This window comes from Argiope bruennichi, chromosome 4 (genome assembly GCF_947563725.1).
Source record: "Argiope bruennichi chromosome 4, qqArgBrue1.1, whole genome shotgun sequence".
In the NCBI taxonomy this organism is placed as follows: domain Eukaryota; kingdom Metazoa; phylum Arthropoda; class Arachnida; order Araneae; family Araneidae; genus Argiope; species Argiope bruennichi.
In genome coordinates this window covers 24,208,729-24,235,338 of record NC_079154.1, presented here as the reverse complement: position 1 = coordinate 24,235,338, position 26,610 = coordinate 24,208,729, and the positions used below count along the sequence as shown (strand labels likewise).

Genomic DNA, 26,610 nt, shown 5'->3' with positions numbered 1-26,610 from the left:
ATAACGATTTCAAAATATATAAAAGAGAAGAAAATTTGCATATAAATAATGAATTCTTTATTTTCTATTTAGGAGCAAAAAGAAAATTTAATAAGGAAATAAAATTTGCTCAAATTAATTTTATTAATTATTGAATTATATTTGTAGTTTCAATACCAGAAATTAAAAAAAAATATTCAAAATTAAATATATGAGTAAATGATAAAATAAAATGATTAAATAACACTTAGCAGAAAAATCACAATAATTACTTTTAAAAATTCCATTTAGAAAATAATTTACAGAAAGTGACATACGTATTTTAATAAAAAGTTCAACAGCAACAACATTAGTTTTTGTTCATTTTTTTGTATGTAATTTCATTTATAACTTAGGATTATATTTCAGTTCAGCTTTATTCTCTTATTTTTAGATTAAACATATAATTAAAATATAATTTTAACATGTATCTAGTGTTACTGAAAACATTCTAAACATTTGATACCTAAAATATATTTCACATATTTTAAAAAATTCTCCTATATTATTAAGCTTATTTTTTTTTAAAAATATATAATGTTCTTAAACATAAACATCAAAAAAGAAAGAAAAAAAGAAAGATCATATTGTATTAAATTACAGTAACAATTAGAAAATTTTTCAATTTGTGCAATTATTTTAATTTCTCTTAAGTTTATTATACTTGTACTTGCAAAGATTCTTTATTAGGCACTGTAAAGGAACACTTATTGAATATTCTTCATATCTGAGATTTTTTTTAAATAGCATAAAAAGTATAAAATTAATTTACATTACATTTTTCAACTTCAAATGCTATGAAATGTTTCAGAAACACTCTTATATTTCTGTACATTTTTCTTACTTTTAGATTTTAGTTTAATTTCAGACAAAAAACGAAAGCAAAAACTCAAGTTTTATCAGTTTTGTTTATTTTGAATTTGGGCTTAGATGACAAGGCAGAAAATTTCATATGAGATTTCTTTCGGAAAATTGTTTGCTGCAAAAATAAAAAAAAAAATAAAAAAATTTAAAAAATTTAAAAAACATCACCAGAATTCAAGATACATTTAGATAAATACTTGTTCTGATAAAAAGTGGCTGCAAGATAAGTTTGTTATCTTGTAATATTTTTTGAAATCAAATTTATTTAAGAAATAAACAAGAAGTTTATGATTATTCATTTTGTTTTGCATGATTTCTTGATTGGTTTCAAAAATGCATGATTCTCTTTTTTACTTTTAAATCATATATACGTATATGTATTTATAATTGTCTAATTTTTTTTATTTCTTAAAATTAATTGAAAAAGTTTAATTTTTTTTAATTATATCAATACATATCTGCTGCCATTAAATATTGTTTATTTCAAAAGGAAATCATTTTAAAAGTAAATTCTATTTTATTTAAAATATGTATTTTTCATAATTGCTCAAGTTTTTCCTTTGGGTTTAGATATATTCGTTTAATTATAGACTTCTCGAAATTGAGACAACCAAAAACAGAAAAAAATATTAAGGAAAAATAAATTATTTGAAATATTGGAGTAAAAAGACCTTGTGTGTCTTTTATAGTAATTTTTTTTTCTTTCAAAAAATGCTGGGTTTTTTTTTATGTTGGGAATTTTGTTAATTGATTTCATCTTGTAAAAAATTACTTGTTAAAATCATTACTTGTTAGCGTTTATATAAAAAAAAACTGCTTCATAACTTTTCATTTATGCAAAATGTTTAATATAAAAAGGTTTCATATCAATATGCTTATAATTTCTTTGTCAGCAAATAAATAATAAATATTTATTGTTATAAGTATTCAATTTTTAGCCACTGTAGTAGCATATTTTTTTAAAAAAATTTAATACAATTAATAAATCGGTAGAATTGATTTTTTTTAGTTTCAAAAATGTGTTACGGCCCTCATGCGCTGTACTAGCAGAGATAGCCTATTTTGCTAAAGATAAAATCAATAAATTCTTATTTTAGAAAAAATTTGGTTCTTTATTAATTTTGCTGAAAACAGAAATGTTTCATTTTTATTAATAATTAGCAGATAACTTTATTAATAATCAATTGCAATTAAATAGTTTCATAGAAAATTACTTACTCTATAAGTAGTAGCTTATTTAATTGAGAAACTTAAAAAGAACGAATTCGTATTCAAAAACTTTAATTTCTTTATTTAAGTTAAATGAAAACAGAAAATTTGATCTGAGTATTAATAAGACATTGAAAAAAAATTATCCTTTGTAATTTTTATTAATAAGTTTGAAAAATATTTCAAAAATGGAGATATTTCTTATATTCTTGTCCAATTTTTTTTTATTTTATTGAAAATTTCTTTATTTTTTAATACAAATTTCTAAAAAATGATTTTTTAAAATAACTTTATTTCAACTGAAGATGGGAAGGCGGTCAATTCTTACAGAATATTAGTCATGTAATTAATATAACCATAAATATAGTTTAACAGTATACAAGATTTTAAGCTCTGTGATGATATTTTAACCTTTTTTTTTTCACCTCTTTCAACGCGCGATGCTAAAACACGTCCCAGTATGAACTTATCCCTCCAACTTTGGAAAAGGATCAGTATATATAATCTTCCAGCGCCGTCTGTAAAGCTGGAGAGTTTAAAAATATCCTCGCAGTTACGAATTCTCAATTTATGTTTTGGCTTTTGGCAACTCAGGCAAGGGTTGTTTTTTTATGTATGCGAATGCAACGAAGCATTAATAAATATTATTTATGGGGTCATAAATCTGGTGTTCCGTTTACATAATTTTATGATGGATTGTAACAAAATCAATGAGTTGAGTTCCACATTTTTTATTATATTAAATTTGTACTTACTCCATTTTTCTCTACCTTTCATTCAACATTTATACTTTTTCAGATGCAAAGTATTGTAATCATCAAAAATCCGAACTCGAGATTTCGATGAATCTCCATGTTTTAGACCACCCTGAATTCGGTAAAAACATTTTTTTTAGCATTATGTCTGTCTATAAAAATAATAACTCAAAAACTCTTTGAGCTGTATTTACGACCCATTTTGGACGCTTCTATGAAATTTTGAAAGAAATCTTTTCACAGAAGTATATCTGTTCGATGACAAATGAACTCCATAACTCCAAAACGCTAAAACTTGGGTAGACAAAATTTTGTACACAGATGTGCCATCTAATATATAAATTCTTATTGATTTTCGAGCCAAATTTGTCCAAGGGTTGACCGTTTATCGATTTGTATTTTTGCTGGAATGTAAAGGCAATAATTCATGAATATAATCAATAAAGATCCGCATGTTCCCTTGTAATAACAACTGTAATTCCCTGTTGTCGGTCGACAAAAAAGGCGCTCAAAATACATATTTCTCTCGATAGATTCAATAAAAATGTTAGATTCACGCCTGTATTTCACAACTATAGTTCGTCAATGTAATGCATAACATTTACAGGTTTACTTAAGGTTTATAATTTTATGCGGAATAGGGGAATAGAATCTTAATTGAAGAATATGTGAGAAAGTTTCAAGGAGACCTTTCTGTTGTTTTGTATTTCATATTACATTCTTTCTGTTAGCGAATCTATATCAATTTCTGTCGGTTTTCAGTAGTTTGAGTGTTATGAGTCACAGAATTCCAGCCCTTTTTTGTTTACTTTTAATATTACAATATATTTACATCTAAAGTACACTAAAGTATATAATTTTTCTTTTATTTCTTAAACATTTGCTGCTGTCCTTGATATTTATCACAACAATTTTCTGTAACAATCAAGTCTAAGATAATGTTAACAGGATAATAGCCTGTCTAAAGTCTAAATCGGCGTATCTTCTAATTTCCAACACAATTTATAATTCCAATTTTTACTTGAAGTGTAATGAAATCCCATCAATTTTCCTTTAAATTAATTCTTAAGCTAATAAAAATAAATTCTAATTAAAGCAGATTATCTTTTGCGTTATACCTTTGTATGTACTTATGACAAAAGCAAATAATAGAATAAAATAATTGTTAAGTTAAACAAAAAAAAATTGATGAATCATTTGGATCCCCTTTTTTGAATTGATGAATACAGATTTTTTTAAATTTATTTTTACTACGTCTTTAACGATAATTAATTACACCAGCCTGCAAAAAAAAAAAAAAAAAAAAAAATTTTTGTTTGTAAAATTTTAATTGATTTATATCAGCAATGATGATGTCATTCCAAAATGCAAACTAAATTTTATGTAACACGTAAGGATTTTTTACAAATGACGATGAAAAAATTAACAAAATGCAGTAAAATGCATACAGTTGCAACTGTAGTTACTATTAACTAAACATAATAATGCTGTTCATTTACAATATTATGATAACTTTTGTGTTTTTCTTGAAGCCAAGAAGCTTATTTTTCGGGTTTTTCGTTTATGGTCCACATCACTGTCTCTTTTTAAAGACCAACAGTAATCGGCCATCATGTTAACATCCCACCGTCCTTGATATCTGCGTTCCATCTCCTTTATATCCTGGTGGAATCTTTCACCTTGCTCGTCACTCATTTTTTCTTAAATTGTTTGGGAAGTATTCCAAATGTGAGTGAAGGAAGTGAATTTTAATGCTCATATTGCACCCCAATAGATGATAAGTACGTAATAACTCAGTTACAAGTTCTTTGTAATTTTCTTTTCTCTCATTTCCCAAAAAACCTTCTACGACATCTTTAAATGCACCCCAAGCCTGCTTCTCTCTATTTGTCATATATTTTCCAAAATTGGAATCTTTAACTAATTTCTTTATTTGTGTTCCATCAAATACACCTTCTTTAATTTTAGCGCTAGACAATTTTGGGAACTTCGATATAAGATTCTCAAAACATTTTCCAGTTTTATCCAAAACTTTCACAAACTGCTTTATGAGTCCCAATTTTATGTGAAGTGGGGGCAATAAAATATTTTGTGGATCTATTAAATATTCATTTAAAATATTCTTCTTACCAGGAATCCATTCTTGTCCCTTCGGCCATATCTTTTTTATCCAATGACTTTCTCTGTCCCTGCTATCCCATTCACAAATAAAGCACGGAAATTTAGTAAATCCACTTTGTTGCCCGAGAAGCAGACCTATAACCTTTAAGTTACCACATATTGCCCACTTGTGTTCAGTGTATTTTATTTTAGTGAGAAGCATCTCCATACTTTCATATGTTTCTTTCATGAAAACGAAATGTGCAACTGGAACTGATGCAAGTTTAGATTCGTTATGCAATAAAACTGCTTTTAGACTCCTCTTTGAGGAATCTATAAATAGTCGCCAATCATTCGGATTACAAGGAATATTATCTTATAATTCATGTAACAAATCAGGTATGTCAGCACAATAAACCAAGAAGTTATCAGATTTGAAAAATGATAAAAATTGCTTTTCTCGATTCCTGTACCTACTAAACGGCGTATGTGTCGTTAATAAATTTTTCTCTTTTAACCGAGAGCCTAATAATTCTGCATTTTCTTTAGTTAAACCTAAATCACGAATTAAGTCATTTAATTCGGCTTTATTAAATTTCTCAGGTACTTCATTTTTCACGGTGAAATCCAACTACCATCAAAGTTTTGAATTTTAAAATAAAAGTTTTTTTTAAATACAATTATAAGTATTTATTCAATATAAATGTATTATTTAATTTCAATGAAGTAAGAAATTTTCAGAATTTATTTAAACAAATAAACATACATACTTTATTAATTTATCCTATCCAAATCGCAAAAAATCTGTGTATTTTTACTTATTTAAAAAATTTACTTTTCAAAAAAACTGTACGTGATACTTAAAAACTGATATTATTTTTGAAATAAGCATGCGAAAATACATAAAAAACAACTATTACTTTTAAAACAAGAAATTGTTGCAAGCTGGTGTTATATATTACTCTGGATTTTCTAAAACTTTATGCTTTCTTTCAATTTATTTTGAATAATTTAGTATTAATAGTTACCTTACTTTCTATGTTTTTAACATCTTGAAGAAAAAAGTTTTGGAAATTATTTAAAAGCACGAAAGAAAAGTGGCAAAAAATTAGTAATTAATACTTTAATCTGTTAATTTTAATAAAAAATTCATTATTTTTTATTTTTTTAAAATCAATAAAAAATAAATATTTTTATAAAATTAATTTTAATTAAGTGTTCTATTTAAAATTGAATGCCTCTTCCTGCATTCTTTATTATTGATTTATACAACTTTTTTGAAGAAAAAAAAAAAGTTCGATAAATTGTTTTGGAAAAAAATAAGTGTCAAAAAAAAGATATTTGAAAAATAAAAGATCGTTTAATAAGCGATTAATGTTAAAATTAACAGCATTAAATTTATCAATGATAAGTAATCGGTTTTTCAAAAAAAAATTATTGATTTTTTTTTCTCCCTTTTTTTTTTTTTTTTCTCCCGATGCTCTTCAGGGTTCAAATTTATTCATATGATGTTCATTTCTTTTCCAACTTTTCTAATTTCTTTCATAAAACATAAATCTGCTTTGTATATCTTCTTATTTATCCAGGACTTTCAATTAATAGATTTGTCAAATGCTCAGAAACGAAGTATAGCTTAGTTTAAATATATTAGCGCCCACTTTCTACGCAACACTAGGATTACATTAGTTCACCTCGCATTTTTTTTATTTATTAAAATCAGAAGACAACACATGAATTGACAGTACCCTCTACTAACTTCAGTACCACACCATTGAAAGCTTATGTGATTTCAATGTAATTTAGTTTCTCAAACTAGCAATCCCCAGTCACAAAAAAAAAAAAAGACGATCTAAAGTTTATAGAAACAAAGATTACCGCTAATTTACATATTTAAATAGAATATTCGATTATTTGTGCGTTTATTTGTAATACCGACATTTTGCATTAATTCTTTGATTGCGGATTCTGCAAAAATTTCTATTTAGATACAACGTTTGGAAACAAGTTTAAACATATTTTAACCCTTTAAAGGGACATTTTTTTCTAGTCATCTTATGTTAAAATATTTTTAGGCTTGAAATTAGAATAAGAAAAGGGATTCATTTAGTTTATTAGATAAATTTAATTTGATTAATGAATTAATTTGGTTAATTAATAATTAAATAACAAATCAAGACATCATTTTGTCTGAGATAAAAAAGGGAAGCATCTAAGTTTCTGACTTACTAAAAAGATTTCTCAGAACTGATGCCACCCTACATAATTTCATACAAAAATTGATAAATTTGGTGGGAAGCATACTTCCCACGGCCCTAGAAAGGGTTAAACGAAACGAATTGTTATTATAGGCTACCCGATAATAGCATTATTTAGTTTAAATTTGTAATATTTAAAGATAAATGCATTAGACTTCTAAAATTGCGAGAGCCAGATCCGTGGAAGTCGCTGGATAATCATATAGAGAGTTAAAGGCGCCAAAGAAAATTTCTGTAAAATGTATACATGAACATTTTATTATTACGCTAAGATTTTTAGTTTGACTTATTATAAATTATATGAAGCATGATGCGAAAATTAATTCTTTATTGATTAAAAGAAAGGTAAAGGGAAGGAAAAGCTAGTTCCGTAAAAAATTTCTATTGGACAAACGAAAGTATGGAACACTCGATTTTGCTCGATACAAATATCGCCAAGTACAGAATACAACTCCTTGAATAATCAACCCTAATTAAGACAAGATAGACTTATTTAAGCTAAAACAGCATCAAATCAGGACATTTGAGATTAAAACCTCGATTTTTTAATGTAAATAATAAATATATTTAAAACATACAAATTTAGATCATTAAATATAAGCAAAATAATTTTCTCCTAGTAGGTCTGTTTAATTTGAATATACAAACACCACATATGTTTTTTTAATGAAATCCAGATATGACGCAACGATTATTTTGACTACAAGAGACAGGAGCAGTGAAGTGGATAGAGGGTGGGAATGTTATGGAAGCAATCTGTGACTCATTTTAAAATAGAAAGATGAGATCATCTTTTTCTACGGCCTTATCAAGTAACTGGAGTCAGCACAAAGGAACAAAATACGTTAAACGTATTTTATTCCTTCGTTTAATATGAAATTTTTATGGTATGAATCGAGAGAGACGAAAATCTAAATATGAAAGCAATAGATTATTGACTATTGAAAACGTCTAAAATACTGTTAATTAAACATATTAGTCATTAATATACACGATTTGAAAAAAATTAAACATACTATTACTTTCACTCTAATTCAAATTAAATAGATTAAAATTTGAAAATGGTACCAATGTTTTTAAATTAGGTGGACAGTATCAGGCTAACGGAATGAATACGTCATTTTCATGTTATAAATTACACAAAATACGAAATACAGTAGCATAATAATACTTTAGGATTGATTGGTCTTTGTTTTTAAGTTGTATTTAATATGTAGCAGCGATAACGTGCACACAAAAGTAATTTAATACAGTCGCGACAATCGTGCTTAATTAAAACAATGAAAAGTGATTTTGCAAAAGATACTTAAAAATATTTTTAAAAATCTTATTAAAACTACGAAATATAAGTAGGAATGGTCTTTCCGAAACTTTCACAAATATTCTCCAATAAACGTCTTATCCTTCTTCCACCACATAAAAATGTGGACCTTGGATAAGGCCGCGAATACTTGGCGTGATATTTGGCGTGAACCTGGCATTTTTAATGAATCATCATATTCTATTGCGAGAATATGTATTTTGGATCCTTTTTTTCAGGCCGGTAAATAGCAAAACTAGACATGGAACTGCAGTTGCAGTCACAAGATAACATACCGAATTTCATTGATTTAAGTCGATAATGCATTTATGAGTTATTACATTCCCACATATGCGAAAATACCAACCGACAGACGGTCAACCGTTTGAAGGATTTGGCTCAAACTTTGATAAATATCCATATTTTGGAGACTAAGCCCGTGTATTAAATTTTATCCACTTGGCTCTTAGCGTTTTGAAGTTATCGATTTCTCTTGTACCAACACCTCCTAAAGTACAAAGCCTCAGCTTGTGGGAGCTTACACATCTCATGCAAAAATGTTCTTAAGCATGCTCCTTTTTTTTTTAAAAAAAAAAAAAAAAAGGAAGAAATAATATATATTAATTCTTCAAAATATTCTTAAATTAGAGTCTTATAGCTACTTTCAAATGATGCATTTTATAGATATTTCGCAATATAATTGCTAGAATAAAATTTTGAAAATTTGATTTGAATTTTAAGAAATATTATAAAGATAAAAATGCTTTATATTTAATTGAACCAGTGTTTTATGACATCCAAACGATGTGTTTACTATAGAGAAAGCATGAAACAACATCGCTTTCCCTGTTAGGCTGTTGAGGTCGGCAGACTTCTATAAATGACTCATTCCAGCCATCCTTTGTTGGCTTTGTACTTTAGAAGGTGTTGTGTTAGGAGGTGTACTCGAACAGCCAGATGGACTTCCTCTGAATGGATTTCGTTCAAAATTTGAGAGAAATCTATAGATTTAATCGCAATTCAATATACCAAATTTCAGCTTCCTAGCTCAAAGTGTTTTAGTTTTTAATAATAATGCTTTTTGTTTGTGATGTTTTTTTTTAATTTAAATTTTTTTCTCATATATTTTTTTTATTTTTTAAAACAAAAATTATTTTTTCATATGCTATATACAATGACATAGATATTTTGCATTTTTTCCTCCTGTCATGGGCAGATATTTAATTCAAAACGCTTAATATTGAAATGCTTTATTCCGAAATTAGACACAGTGGGGGATATGGTGTTTTTTTTTCGTATAAATTTCAATTTCCATTCTTTTGAAATAACAAGAATAAAAATCTAAATATTTGAATTCTGTATTAATAGCTTATGTACCAGGAAACCGCTTCTAGTTGACAAAGGTATTTAGTACCATTATTTAAACAATCTCGGATTACTTGTAGATTGCTTTAAATAACAGTTTGAAAATGTATGTCATTATTTCCCTGCCTGTAAGTCCTCTTTACCCCAGAAGAATGTGAAATAATAGAAAATGAGAGGTGAAATATAAAAAAAGGAAGACAAAAAAAATTGCATGACAATAATAAAAAGAAAACTATATATTTTGTCAAATTATCAAATTAATGCTAATGAATTATTCTTAAAAATTATCATTAAATTAAGCAACATATACGATAGTTAATTATAAATTATACAAAATTAATGGTACGAGAGCAATTTATGATACTGTGAAAAGCAAATTATTATAATTTAAGAACCGTCGATTTAAATTATTCTGACGAAGATTTTGAATTTGAACAATTCAAGAAACATAATTAAGCACAATTCAGGATTATTGGGGTGACAATAATTTTAAATAGTTCATTGAAAAACAGTCATTTCTGAAAAGTGTTTCTTGGCCTAGAAAACTAAAATGTTTTGTTTTTGTGATTTCGAGCAACATCACGACCATCGTGGAATAGGGAAAGTTCACGAACTAAAGTGAAGGTTTTAACATCAACCCATCAGTCATCACTTCTCCTGAGAAACACATGGTCGACATTGAACTGAAGAGCAAAAACTTTAACGAGAAAAATGTCCGGGTTATTTTTTTCTTTATTTGAAGCAATACTAGAGACGGATATCTCTTAGCCTCGGCACTGTCCCCCTTTTTCGGAACGTCCGATAACGACCAAGTCAAGGATTGGTTGCTTCCAAAAAGTGTGGGTTTTCGGTATAAAAAGTCCGAGCCGTCAACATGAAAAACCACATTTGTTCGCCACTCATCCAAAGAAGAGACTGAATTCCTCAGAAAACTGCCCAATTAAGTTTCATTAGATATTATCTCCAATTAGTCAGGATGTTTATGAGAATTAGTTTCTGGTGCCTGATGGCTGCTTGCTGTCTTTTGGTGGTAAGTTGCAAATTTTCATATTTATAAAATCGCATTGTTTCAATGGAAATTAATTTTAAAAAATTCATTTTATTAAAAAGTGAAATAATAATTAATCCAATTTAAATAATAATTGTCTGATTAAAATTTAAATAACAATTTTTATTAAGGGAAGAGGAAATAAAAATTAAAGATAAAAAAATTTAATATAAAAGAATTGAATTAGAAATATAATTATTCTTTTAATAAAGAAATCAGAATAATAAATGTTTTCAAGTATTCCAAAATCCAATTTACCAATGAAACGAAGACTGATATTCTGTATGCAGAATTGTTACCATAACATTAATCTATAAATTAAATTGAATTTTGACCAATATTTTTTTTTTCATTTACTAAATTTGCATTTTCTCTGCTTTCAAGAGCAAAATAATTCATAAATTTGGTTCATCTATGAAGTGGAATTAGATATTTAGCATAAAAATTCTAAACGAAATCGTCTGATAGAATGAAGTCAAATAATAATAAGCACTTATATAAATTAGTTCTTAATGTATTAAATATTTACTCTTGGCATTTCTTCTTTCAGTGAAAAAATTCTTTCTATAATTTTTATTTCATTCTCTGGAAATATTAAATAGTATGCAATACTTAACTGTTATGATTGATTAACAAAACACACGATATAATTAAAAAAAAATAGTCGATGAAATAAAATTAATACCAAAATAAAAATGATTGCACACATGGAAAGAGTTTTCTGTAATTTCTATTCAGTTTCTTTAGCATGTCTTATTTCAAAAAGATTTTATACAATATTTTTATTCTAACTAAAATTTAATAAACTGAAATTTCTCATGCAATCTTCAAGCAAATGAAATAATTTTTTAAATTATGACTTACTTTTAGAAAGAACTGAAATTTTGAAAAACTAAACTAAAAAATATAGACTATTATCTTAAAAACTTTTTGATTCCGAAAATTGGCTTATATTTCGCAAGTTCATTAAATTGGAATCATATTGATTTCCCAGTGGTAATTTCATGACTTGGTGATCTGAGTTGAGTTAAATTATACATTCTGCTTTGAAATAACACAAGGTTATTTTCGCTTGCACCTCGTAATTTTGAATTTGTGGCATGAGAGTTCCAGGTTCTAAACTCGGCTTCACTTAAAATCCACACTGTATATAAATGTAGAGTATGCGAAGTCTGTTGCCGAGGGTGGAATGTTCTGTCTTTGAAGATGTGTAGAAATTTGGAATGGAAGGTATGCAGTCATTTGAAATTAGCTTACAGCACAAGGTTGTCTAATTTGCGGCCAACGGAAAATTGAGTAAAAATAAGTCTTCTGCTGATATTTCAATACTGAACTATAGAAGTAAATTTTATTTTGATTTTTCTAATAATACGCTCTGGATCGGATATTTGATATCTAGCCTTTTTTTTATTAATTTAAAGCATAGACTTCAATAAATCTCTTTTAAATTATGCTTAAAATGTTAAGATTAAGATTCATAAAATAAAACTAAAGTAATGAGAAAAAAAAAATTTTTAGAAAATTTTTCGGAAAAATTATAGAGTCATTTTAAAAAGAAGATATTTATAGATATACGTTAAAAGTTGTTTTTTTAAAAGTTAAAAGTTGAAAGTTAATTAAAGTTAAAAGTTTATTTTTATTTTTTTTAATTTTAATTGAATTTTTTTAATTGGATTTATATCAAAAAAATAATACTAACATTTAAATTTCCTACATTATTTCTATATTAAATCAAAACAAACAAATTCAAAATGACGACCCTTTGCTTTCAAAATTTGTCTAATAAGGAATAGGACTTCTTAAATAAATCAAAAAAAAAAAACAGCAACAGAGAGACAGAAATCATCACTCGTTATCATTAGTCACTTTTTTATTCATGTGATTTTAAGAGGTTTTCTTTAAATAAGTGTGCTTATATTTTCATACAGATTTTAGTTGATATGACTGGATATATTTATTTATATCATGAAATAATTAATTAAATTCTACTTTCTAGAACACAAAATTTAGAGAGAGAAACTTCTATAATCTTCAAAAACTTTTAATTTTGACAAATCTTGAACTTACAGAACCTCCTGGACTAGAAAAATGCACACCTTCGAAATTAGAAGTCTGAGATCACAATAACTCAAAATGCAACGCATTAATTGAATAAATTTTAGCAAGTGGTCTTTATAAGATTTAGTATTATAGCTCATTTCAAACAAAATACATCAAACGGAAGTCAGTCTATTTGCCATCCCTGTGCGTGTTAACACGATAGCTTAGAAGGATTGATAAATGATATTTATCACCATAATTGTTGATATCTCTCAAAAGTTAAGACTAGATCGATTATCGGGTCAATTGCCTGCCGGCCGGTTTATTCGTGTTCATAAGAGGCTATCATAAAAAAAATGAGCTAAATGCACGAGTTTTATTTTATGCTCTCCACATCAAAAGTATAAAGCAGCGGCATCAAATTTTGAACAAAATTGGTCAAATGGAATAGGAACTATCTAGTTCTATGTCTATGTTCTAGTCATATGTATTTTCCACAATAAAATTTATATCTTTTAAGACAATTTCATCAATCGAAGTTTTTTTTAAAATTATATTTGTAATCATTCTTTTAAGTCCCATTTAAAACAAACAGAATTATTTGCTATTTATTTACAAATTGAACTTATTTCCAAGAATAAAAATATTTATTTTAGTTGGAGAGTTCACTGTCATTTAACTTTAAACAAAGACTTTAATAATAATCTTTTGTTCATTAAAGTCCTTAATAGTTTTTCGATCCGAGCACTGATAACGTAATAGGAATTTCTATTATTATTCTATTATTTTTTGTTGATGTCTTATTACAAATACGTAATAGTTTGCGAATGGTGTTTTTTTATGTTTCCAATTTGATTTCAGTTTCCAGATATATACATATATATCACTGTATTATTTGTCCATTTTAAAATTTATATTTATTTTTTGTAAGAAGAATATTTCTTATTTTCATTTTTAATTTCAATAAATAATTTCGATTTGCTTTTTTGTTCCGAAACCCACTCTGTATACAAAGAGTCGCGTTCCACTTCGCGAGAAGACCGAAAACAGAACCGCAATAACATTCTAAGATTAAATAATTATGTGAAACTTAATTAATTTTCGTCAACAGTATTGAGTTTTTAAACTCATGAGTATCAAGTCAATCTTTGACGAATCGATTCTCCAACGACTACTGAATGATCTAGCAGATTATATTGGATTAAAAGAAATGTTCGATTATAAAGCGAAATATTCATATAATAATCTGAATTTATAAAATTTTAAATTCGTATTTGTAAACTATACAAATCCAAACAAATGAATGGATTTCCTTATAATCTCTTTCACAGCTCCTATTACGCAGAGAAAAGGTTTTAAAAAGTTTCGGGAAATTTAATCAATTAGTTATTTTTTATTAGTTGAAAACTATATTTCTATATACCGAAGAAAATTATTATATCTTCAGTGTGGCTACTCTTTTTGAATAAAGATATTAGATTTTTTTAAACATTTTCTTTATTGACCTGCGAGTTGCCATTCGCTATGTTTCACTAATATTGGATCATTTTTAAAGATCATTAATTACTTATGGAGAAAATTAAATAATTACTGATCAATTATCTCTTATTTATTATCGCTCGGTGATTTTTTTAAAAAATAAAAAATAAATAAATAAAATTCTTGTAATTAAAAAATTTTCACTTAGCAATGAGACTTATAAATCGTTTGGAGTTCCTGATATTCTCATTTTAATAAACAATACAGTTGCAATAGATTAAAGGATTTTACGAATGATAATATTATTTGCATGAATGTAGCTTTTGCAATAATGATATTCACATTTATAAAATGCATTTATTTACATGACCGTTAGTGTTCCGTCGTGGGCTTATGTTAAACGTATTTTTACTTTCTTGAATGTATCTCTTAAATAGCTTACCCATTAATGGTTGATTTCATAAGTGATAAATGCATCCATTGTTATATTTTTAAGTATTTATTATAAGTACTTCAAATTTTGCTTCTAAATACAGAAGCACAAGAAATTTTTTTAAAAAAGTTTTTCTGACCAACGTCATATTTCCATCCTAAATAATGCCAGAATATCAACTGGTATATAATGGATAATAAAAACATTAAAGTTTTAATAAATTAACTGTTTTGTCTATCATATAATTCAAAATAAAATATTGTTTAAAGCTAAACATCTATTCTGAAAGACAGCTGTAAGCTCTCTAGGATTATGGATAAAAGAGCAGCTAAGATATACTGTTTTAAACCTAGCAAATTACTTTAAGACATTTTAGAAGCATAATCTTTCCATAATCCTATTTGAAATATTTAAAGAACTTAATTTTGAATTTCGCCTATGACTTCTATGCGAAATGTTCTTATTAAATCATCATCAGGGTATACAAAGAGCCATCTATCGGATTCTGAAGAATAAAGATTTGTAAAATAAAACTTTTTGAATCGTGTTAGTAAAATATAGCATCGAAGAAAAAAATTCCTTCGTCTCTAATTATTTTTAACATAACTTTGTAATGTGTCCAAGAATTCTCAGACAATATGCATTTAAAACGATAAAAAAATTTACAAATTTAATTCATTTCTCATAATTCTATATAGATATTTGGAATTAGATCTTATTGATAAAAATACTGATAAATATTAGGTGCTTGTATGCATTTTAATTAGCGACATCTATTGGTAAGCCTTCGAAATATCTATATAAACGACAATGATTATGGGTCTTACCAATTTATTATTACTTTATTGTTATCATTTTGTAAGTTTTCCATTTAATATTATTCAGTGTATAAAGACCCCAACATGGAGCACTCCAAATTACATTTTCGACATTCTTTGTTTTTTTTTGTTTGTTTTTTTGCTTATTTGTTTGATTTAAAGAAATCTACCGCCAAAGCCCATCAGACACTTTTAGAAACTTTTAGTGATTGTCGTGGCTGGTTCGTGAGTGCTTTCAATAAATAGGCAAATAGAAAACTTAACAAATTTATTGCAGATTCGTTCGAGTTACTCTGCTCAGTAACTCCTTCTCCCCCAAGAGCAAACACTCGAATGACATCACTCTTTTAATTACACTCGCGCTAGTGGTCTAGCGCCATCTATGAACGTTTATTTCCTAACGCTTCAAAATCCAATCACTACAGTGATGCTGCTCCGACATATCTCAATTGTCGGTTTTGGTTTCAACAATTTAAGAGTGGTGATTTCGATGTCAATAAAAAAAAGTGGTTTGGAGGTCAAAAAAAAAAAATTCGAAGACAATCATTTGCAAGACTTATCGGACGAAAATAGGAAAAGGTTGCAGAAAATGATGGAAAATATTTTGATTGATATATATTGTACCAATTTTTCTGAATAATGCCTTTTTAAATGAAAAAATGACCAAAATACAAGCAAGCACTAAAATATACAGAAATATGAACACATGAATTCTTTTATTAAACTCACTAATATTTTCAAACTAAATTTGATTTTACTTTTTATTGATTTTAATGTTTAAATTATACTCTGTTACAGGTATCTGGCGAACAAAATGACTTCCTAGAAAGAAATTTCATGTCATCTCTCGTGTCCCGAGTCAGACAGACGGAACCTCGGGAAATCCGGGAGTACCGGACAAGCTGCATCCGGGAACCTGGATGCGCATGGAAATGTCCAGATGACATACCCTCCCAGTGCCAGTGCATATGCGGATCCCAGAAAAGAAGGAAGAATGCCAACAACAACAGAAGAATACTCTACTGAGAATCCTGTTTTAACATAAATTGTTCACACCTCACTTCAGTATTGTCATCATTTGTAAATAAGTTTTTTGAAATTTTGCACATTTAATAAAAATTGTCATTTTAGATTTGATTTATTATTGGCGTATTTCAGGGCAACAAGATATATATTATCAGCAGAGTGCAAACAGTGGAAATACCAGGCAGGAGATTTAGAAATAAATTCTTTAATGAACTAAAATTTCTGCATCTTGCAGCATATACAGCACACTCCAAGTCGGAGGTTAAATGTTATTTTTGATGTCAATGAGTTCTTTACAGATGAAAGGCAGTTTTGACATTTTCCATTTAAATAATTTTACCACGACTCTAAAGTTGACAAATAGATAAGAAAATAAAGTATTGATTAATGGATATTCAAAATAAATTTAATTAAAAATAGCTTTTAAAGAAGCTTTTAAGTTTGAATGATTTTCTTAACATTTTTCTTAAAAGTGTTGAAATATGTAAAAGAAGCAGCTCTGAGAGAGTTTTCAAAAACTAAAATAGAAATTCATCGTCCATGCTTTCAGCTCAGTGCTAATGTTTAAGAGAAGAATTCTGATTTTTGTAAAAGGTTATTTAAATTTTTTTAAAGTTTTATGTATGAAGTTTCCTCCAGTTTCAAGCAAAATCCATTAAAGGATTGCCTTTTGTGTCAAAATTAAATTACGGAAAAATCAAAATTGAATAATGGTTTGATATTGAGGCATATATTTCTTGAATGTATGTATGAACGACATAGCAGGCATCTTTTGAAATTATTTAGTTTTGGAATAATAAAGTATTTAAATCAAATAATGTAATAAAAAAGCAGAAACCAGAATCGTCGAACTCAAATATGTATTATACATTTACTTTCAACTTTTTTTAATTAAGTTTTTAATTTTCAAAGAACTTAAGTTAAATTTTAAGAATTTTTTTTTTCTTTTTCACAAAAGTAAAAGAAATTTTGACTTTGGTTCTTTCTTTTAAGATTCTCTCAATCTAAATCTTCAAGCGTACGGTTTTTTTTTTTTTTTTTTTTTTTTTTTGTATTAGCTTCGAAATTTGATTTCACTCTTTAGTGGATATAATTACTGAATTAAATAAACTGAAATAAAAGAACTATGCAATGCATTAAAAATTGTAATGGATTTTTGCTTTTGTTTCATAATTCGTGTTATTTTTAAAAGATCTTTAATGTAAAAAAATAATAATAAAATAAATATAAATCTTTTTGAAAATATTTTAAAGACAAATTATGCCCATTACAAGATTCATTTTATTGAAAACAAATTTTTAAGTATGTTTACAAGTAATTAACGCATTTGTCTCATTAAGAATAATTATTTTGTGCATGAAAGAATTCAAATAAATTTTAGTTAAACATTAAAAATAACCGTAAACTGAGTTCCTAAAAGTAGATTATATGGATAACCATCATAAAAGGAATTTCACCCAATTTAATTTATTTTATTTTGAAGTATGATTTAAAGTTATTAAATCCGATCAACTTTTTCAAATCCTCTTATAATTCCTATTCTTATGATTTCTTTACATTAACGAACAAACGATGAAAATTAATTTGGTAAAAGTAAGATAAAAATATAAAATTAAATTGACTTTTAAATTTACGTGGTTTTATCTTTTGGGAGATTTAATTTAGTAATATTCATAATTATTTGCTTTTGGTGAACAACTAGTTCACCGGAATATTGGCTCTTTTTTAATAGTTAAACTATTATGGAATGCACATATTTAAAATTTTACCTTATAATTTAAAAAGACAAAAGTATTGCGTGTGCAAATTGAAAAGTGTGTATATTATGAAATAAAAATGTAAATGAAAATCATATTTCAAAAATAATGCATAAAAAAAGCAATTTTTTTAAATCTTAATTGGCGAAAACATGAGTTATCTAATTTGGCAATAACATGTGATGTCTTATTTCATTTTTTAAACACATTTACTAAGATTTTGTTTGAAGAAAGCTACCATGTTAGTTAAGAGGAAGGCTTTACTTACGCGTCCAAAAGTCAGAGCTCGATATATTCTTCTAGCTTTAAATGTATCAAAGAATGAAACACAATAAAAAGATTTTAAAATATTTACTCGTGATATAATTAAATTATCATAACATTGAACAACTCATTTTATAGATCGCTTTTATAACTATAAATTTTAAATTTAAATACTTCCTCTCGGACTTTTTTTTATTTAAAGGCGAAAAAACCGGTATTTCAACTCCTTCACTCTTCCCCCCACCTCTTATCCGGTTATATAACTGGATGTTAGCCTACAGGTCTGCTTTGAATATCCAACTCTGAAAATTAAACCAGGGAAATTACTGTTAGGCATTTTTTATATGTAAAAATGTTTAATACAAGTGCTTATTAACAAACAAAATGGAAATGAGACAGCTTCATTTTACTTGTAGGATACAAAAGTAATTCAATGCGTTGCAAAAGTCCTGGTACAAGCAGAATTACATCCACTGAAAAGAGGGGAATCTAGGAATGTTTTATTAAGGTCGAATTCCCTCTGAGGGGGGGGGGGATCTAGTAATTGCGGATGAGAAGCTTCTGGTATGGTGGTTGACTCTCGCCACCCTGTTGGATACAGAAAAAAGTGGGGGTCGGCTGCCCCCCATTGATGACGAAACGTACTTCCCAAGGGAAGGTTTGTACTGCCAATGATGGCCCTTAGTACACAACCACAGTTCCCGCCAGTGTTGCTGTTGCGGCGGTCAGTAGATTCAAATTCTCCCATGTGCCTTCGAGAGGGTCGGAGTAGCCGGTTATAGATTATTAAGCACAAAATCGATATAAGAGTATTTTTTTCCCACAACCTTTATTCTTTATTATTATTATTTTACCTTTATTTCCAAGTATTACAATTAGCACTATAATATGATTATATAATCTATGAGAGCAATAAAAAAAAAGGAACTGTCGATATTTAGATATGAGCAGTTATTCATCTTCTGTATTAAGATATCATAAAAAGATATAGAAACTTGGCTTAATAAGGCAGATTCGCAGACTTTGAGAGTATACATTATACAAAAAAACCCGAGGAAAACCTAAATATCTTTAAAGTACCACCGTTTAATTATCCATTACCTCTTTGCGTAATGCAAGAATGCGTAAGCATTCTAATAAAGAAACAAATATACTACCAACTACAATAGATAATGAAAAGAGTCTCAATACAATGAATTCAATATGTAAAAATAGAATAAAATTTGAACTATCTTTTCTAAATCTTGTAGCGGTTACATAACTCTATTACCTTCTATTTTGATACAACAGATGCATTATTTTATTAACATCAAGATATATTTCCCATGATTTTTCTTAGGGTTCATTATTAGATTGTATTCTAAATGAGCGCCGTATAGTGAAAAAAAAAAAAAAAACTACTACTTATTGTTCCAATTATCCAAAACACTTCAAAAGTGTTTAGAATTAGTCTGTTATGTAATATAATATTTTATCCTTAATATAGTGTACGGCATTATGTAATGCAATATTTTATCCTAAATATAATATAATAAAATAGTATGATGTGTATATATTTAATATTTGATGTTGTATATTCTATATTTATATTTCAATGCTTATTCCATTAAATTCTCTTTAAAAATTCCAACTGAAAATCCTATTTAATTTGAACAAGAAGAGCGTCACCCATATTTGGGTGATAGAACCCCCATGTAAGCATACCCGTCACCCACCAAATATGGGTTGCGCGACGATGAACTCCACAATGAAGGCAAGATTGCACGCGATACATATTATTCTTACAAGACGGAAAGAAAGCAAGGAAAATGATCATATATAAACAATTCATCTTTTGATAGAAAGAGTATGCCATTCAGAGAATTATGTCGAAGCAGGGCCGAAAATTATACCTTATAGGGGTCCTTAGACAATGCAAATGTAGTGGTCCACTTTTTCTTTAAACTATCTAAATGCTAAATTTTTTTATTCATTTTAATTTTGGCATTATAAAAGTAGTTTTATGTAGCAAATTTTGATACATTAAGACAGCAAAATGTTTAATTACAGATCGCTTTCTAAAGAGTTGTTTTCAGTATATCGCGTATAAAAGAATACACAATTATTTCAAGAAAAATAATAATTACGCATAATTAGTCCTATTATTATGCATTTAATAATAGGACTGAATATTTTTTTTAAATTATAAATTTAAACAATTTTTTAAAATTTTACAATAACAGAGTATAAAATTCCAGAGTTAATTTTTAAAATACGTAATTTTGATTTGAATAAGTTCGATTGCACGACCTTTATAGTTAGATGAAAGCACAAAACTCTCAAAATATCGAGGGTTCGGAACTCTCTAAAATTGTGAGACATTTAGTGTGCAGGAGGAAAGCTTTACAATAATTCTTTTCTTCATCATCTCTATTTTCTTGAAAAGATGCCATATAGTTTTAAAATAAAATTATGACAATAGACAACTGTTTATGACTGTTGACTGTCATATCTAAATTATCTAAATAAATTAGATATTTTAGTCCATTATCTAAAATGTCCTATATGTCCTATAATCCATTCTATAAAATGTCCATTATCTAAATAAAGACGTTCAGATACCTCCCGACTTTCTGAGTTTTCCTGTACATCCGATATCAGGGAGTTTCACTTTCATAGATTTATTTTTAAAAAATAGTACGTAAATATTAAATCTCCATAGAATCAGAAAGTGTCTGTATTCGTAGGCAAGCGTCTGTATTTAATTCGGGGTTCAAATTTGTCTCACTTTTTTGCAGGTACAAAAAATTTTCAATAAATTGGAAAACCTGTAGTGATCTAAAATTATCAGAATTTTCTACGATTAAAGTATTTTTCAAAGAAAATTCTATATGAAACTATAGTGTAGCAAAATATAAATTATATTATTTGAAGTTTTCGTTCAAATATAATCCTTAGTTAAGATCTAAGCACACAGAAACTGCAAATAGTTTCATTTGCAGTCTAGTGAATACAGATAACTTTCTCTATTATTATGAGAAAGTTCCATTTTCTGAATATATATTCAGTAAGACAAATATTTATAAATTCAATTCATATGACACTCCTCTCACACCAACATTTGTCATCCACCATTTAATGACATGTTTTCTTCGGTTGTCTTGGACATACCATCCAACTGAAATAAGCGCAGATTCCAGAATAGTGCTTGAAGTATCTGATTTGTATTATGTGAATATGAATAGATTTCACAAATTCAGATTATTATACTTCTTTTTATCTTCCCTCTTTATAATTAACTTCTCTCCTAAGCAAGAAAAGTTTTTCAAGTGTCCATCGTTTAACTAACGTGACTCAAGGAAGGAAAATGAAGGGGGGGAATTCAGAGATATCTAGTATAAAATTTGTCAACAAGCATTTTGTTTTAAAATATTGTAGGAAATTTTCTATCATTTATAGTATTCCACCACTTTTTCGATTCACAAAATAAACAATTTGTTTAGTACGTTCTAAAAGATACTTCAACTTCGATTTTTATTTAATGTTTTGGTTCAAGTAGGAGAAAGCACATTACTTGGATTACATTTTATTATGTTTAATTAAAATGTAATTCGGATAACTAAAATTAACATCAAAATGTCTATATTTACCGGCACTTTCCCAAAGTGCCGTCTTTTGATATCTCGCCTGAGTACGCCTTTGATACATGAAGAACGTCAAGCTTCTAAATCTATTCTTGGTAAGAAAATTCAAGTTGGCTCCTGTTAAATATTACCTATCCATTTTCTTAAAACTTTTTGTATTGTTTAATTATTTTGAATATTTTTACAGGCAGTAAGTATCTATTATTTTTAAGCTGTAAGTTATGATTGTGTATCTAATTAAGTCAAAAATTGTATATAAGGACTTACTTCAAATATTTTAATGTCAGATATTTTCTTAACACTTTTTTAATATCAGTAATGACATTTGAAAAAACAAAATATATCTTTAGTATAATTGATATGATGTGCAGAATTTTCAGCTTCTGATTTTTTTTAAATGCTTCAAAAAGTTTCTCCAAATATAAGAATGTTTGTGTGTGCATGCTTGCTTTGTCTTTTGGAAAGATTTTGAGTGCAAGAAAACAATACTTTGTATTGTAGCTTACGTTCAATGCTGTTTACGTATAATTTACTATAACAAAATGATTTATAATATTTTTAATGTGTTTTAAAACTCGCAATTAACTACATTCTTTGTTCTATTTTTTACACCTGTTTAAGTTTTATGAATAGAAGTGTAAATTATTGTGACCCATACTTATTTAATTAATAAGGAACGTAACTATCAAATTTATTCATTTTTTCATTAATTAGATTTTAAATGCTAATGTTTTCTACGAATAATGAAATATGAATATCTAGGAAGGTTAAATTGCACCTCCCCAATTAGCCTGTGACAACCTGTTTCATTTTAGTACTGACACAAAGAGTCAGTTGAATTTATCTACTTTACCTCCTCATTGACTAATTGGTATGTTTTAAAACTATGTTATACTAAATATGGTATTTTCATTTCCATTCATAGATATATCATGTTGCAAATTTGGATGCTGAAATGATAATCTTTATTTATTGAAAATGATCTTTTAAGGTTAAAATTCATTAAGTTTTTAAAATTCCATGAACATTCATTAAAATCTGATAAATTCTAAAACTAATAATAATTAACATACTTGTGTGGTAAAACAAGCTTGATATATTGTGTTTTATAAAAATGTAATAGATTTATAATCTTTGTTTCTGTATATCATTCAAACCAATGTAAATTATTTAATGCATGGAATTTATTTTATATTTATTCATCGGATATCAATTAAAAATTATATATTATTGATTCATTGTAATTGATATTACTTTAATTATAAAGTAGAATTCTGATTCACCAAATGCATTGTTTCTTAGGAAATTTTTAGAAGGCTGATTGAAAGACATAATTTTTTACATTTCATAGTCTATTCATAGTTAATATATCATATATAAGGTTATAGAATAAAAGATTCTTTTCATGATTGCTTCTACATACAATTGAAGAAATATTGCTGATATTTTTGAATAGGAAAAGATTATGATTTTAACTATAATACTATTTATGTCAATTTTTTTACATTGTTTAAAATTAAATTTATATGTTTAAGATTTATTCTTGAGATTAAGTTTCTCATTATTTAGATTTTCCTCCAAAATATTTATCCTTTGATATATTTATGTAATTTCTCGAAACAGTCTCTTCTCTGCAGAACAGTGTTTGTAAAGCATATATGTATTTGTTAATCTGAAACAATAAAATCCAAACTGCACAAATCATTTTACCTATTTACTATATTTTATTCCTTAATCTGAATATCAAAACCATGTGTAATAATTACTGTATTAAGCAACAAAAATATGCTACAGAAACAATATAAATTATATTTCATTTCATTTATAAAAGTAAGAAAATATTCTTTTATAATCATGTGTTTGTTTAGGTCAAGATATTATTTGCAAAGCAAATTTTTCTGTTATTGATAAAAACTAAATTGTATGCAATCATTCTTATTGATAGAATTCTTTATTTACCTTTCTTCTTCATTTTGTTTAATTTTTTCAACAAAAAAATAGAAGTTTAATTTATTTAGATAACCTTTAACTCTGAAATATTGCTAACTTTGTTTTGATTGTGATAATTTGGCATATTTTTCATGGTATGTTTCACTGTAATATTCAACTTGATTATAAAGTTTGACGTTTGCATCCCATCATTATTTTATATAGTACTGAAACGTCTTTTACTCATGTATTACACTCTTATATGTTATACACTCTTGCGCTCTGCATGATATAAAGATATCTCCTGCCCTTTGTTAAAGATAATTATATTAAGTGTACAAATGTACAATTCCATATATAAAATGTTTGAAAATCTTAAAAGATAATAATCAGCCTTTTTGTTTTTTATGAACTGTTTATTTGTTCTTTACTTTTATATATTTCTAAAGATTAAAAGGAGATCCAATTAGTTATTTGTTTTCAAACCTTAATTTTTTTTGCTGTGATAGAGCCAAACAATACTGTTCTATTACCAGGATGTAAGATTGAACCCTGAAAAATTGTTCTCATCGTGATATCTTAATGATAAATGCTTATGGATTAATGCCAACATTTGTTGTCCTCTTAAGGAACTTGGATCTAAATATCTGTATGATAATAATTCTCATTACAGATTTATTGAGAGAATTGGTTAATTTGTTGTTAAAAATTGATGTTTATGCATTTCCATGTTTTATTTTGTTGCATGATTTTACTTTGGGTACATTTTTTTTTTCAGGGTCCCTTGCTGGAAAAGGGAAAATTACTGCTACTTTAACTCAAAAGAAAAGATTGCCTGCAGAAAGTGACGTAAAAAAGCTAGTAAACTATTGTTGTGGTAGCAACATTTATAAAGAGGGGGAAGATGTAAAGTTGAAGGATGATTCTGAATATCCCGATTGGCTTTGGACATTACGTCTCGGACCTCCACCTCCCTTAGAAGAAATGGATCCTAACACCAAAGAATATTGGGAACATTTTTTCTTTCTACAAAAAATCAGAGAGCTTCGTCTAAAAAGAGCTAAAATCAAGAAGAAATTATTTGTGAATGAGGGAGATAAAATTTATTTACTCAGGAAGATACGATTTAGAGCTTTGGCTCATCAATATGATCCTGGTTTTAATTCACCTCCACGCTTTGACAAAGATGGATGGAGAATTATTTAAATGCAGTGTATTTTCTGTAATAAAATTAGTACACTTAACTTTATATGTGTGCTCTTTTCTTTTATATTTTGAAGCATAATAATATTGCTAGAATACTGGCAGTCTTTTTAATTGTCCATATCATATATATATTGTGTGCATCTGAATGATAATCAATTTAAGTATTAAACAAAATAGGCCTAAAAGTTTTTAATTAATTTACAAAATAGATTATAAATTTTAACTGGAAATAATAAATTTATAATTCTTAGATGTCATATGTACACTTTTTTGTGTTATTTAAATTATGAACAATCTTTATTTTCCTTCAATTAATTTCAATGTATGAATGCAATTCAATAAGTGTAATTGAATGTGTGTGTATATATAAACTTGATGTTTTTAATTAGAATATTAATTTAAAACATCAAATACACATGCAATATAAATTTGTGCTATATATATAGAGAGAGAAATTTTGTCTCTTATCTAATTCAATGAAACCTCCTATTTGATCATTTTAGACAAGTTGTAGAAGATAATCTATACATCCTATGAGACATTTATTAATACTATATAATTTCAGTATTAAATTATGATGCTTAAAGGTAAAGGTTTTTAATTTTTTTTTAAATTGATAATTTTATGCATGTTATATATAGGCTATATATAAGTAGTAAATATTAAAACTTCATGTTGTAAGGACAATAATTGCTTGCATTGTAGAAATCTTGGATGCTCTTGCATGTAAAGGATAAATATTTAAGAAGATTGATATATTCATGAAATGAGTATCTCTTTTGTTTCTGATATTTCCAAATTAATATAAAAATAATTTTTTTAATAAAAGGAATCAAGCAACCTTATATAACAAACTTTATCTGAATAATTTATATTCAGATTTTTTTTATATTTTTTATACTCTTTGGAGTTTTTTTTTTTTTTCTGTTAAACATATTTATATATTATAATTATAACTTTTTGAGAAAATGTTTCATTTATTCATTAAAAAGGGAAGATAAATATTTACAGTACAAAAGTTTGATTGATATCCTTATTTTTATTGCTAAGAATAAATGTACATCCTTGTGTCTTTTACTCCTATTTAGAAATAATTTATTTCCTTTATAAGAGTTTCATTT

At 26.9% G+C, this 26,610-nt stretch overlaps 1 protein-coding gene across 1 annotated transcript; it reads left to right on the top strand.

The window, feature by feature from the left end:
- The first annotated feature begins 22,236 nt into the window (after positions 1–22,236).
- On the top strand, positions 22,237–25,532 carry LOC129966112 (39S ribosomal protein L54, mitochondrial-like). Its single transcript, XM_056080491.1, has 2 exons — positions 22,237–22,449; positions 25,062–25,532. Exons 1-2 carry the CDS (start codon positions 22,347–22,349, stop codon positions 25,487–25,489), a joined length of 531 nt encoding a protein of 176 aa, XP_055936466.1. The 5' UTR covers positions 22,237–22,346; the 3' UTR covers positions 25,490–25,532.
- Positions 25,533–26,610: the final 1,078 nt, after the last annotated feature.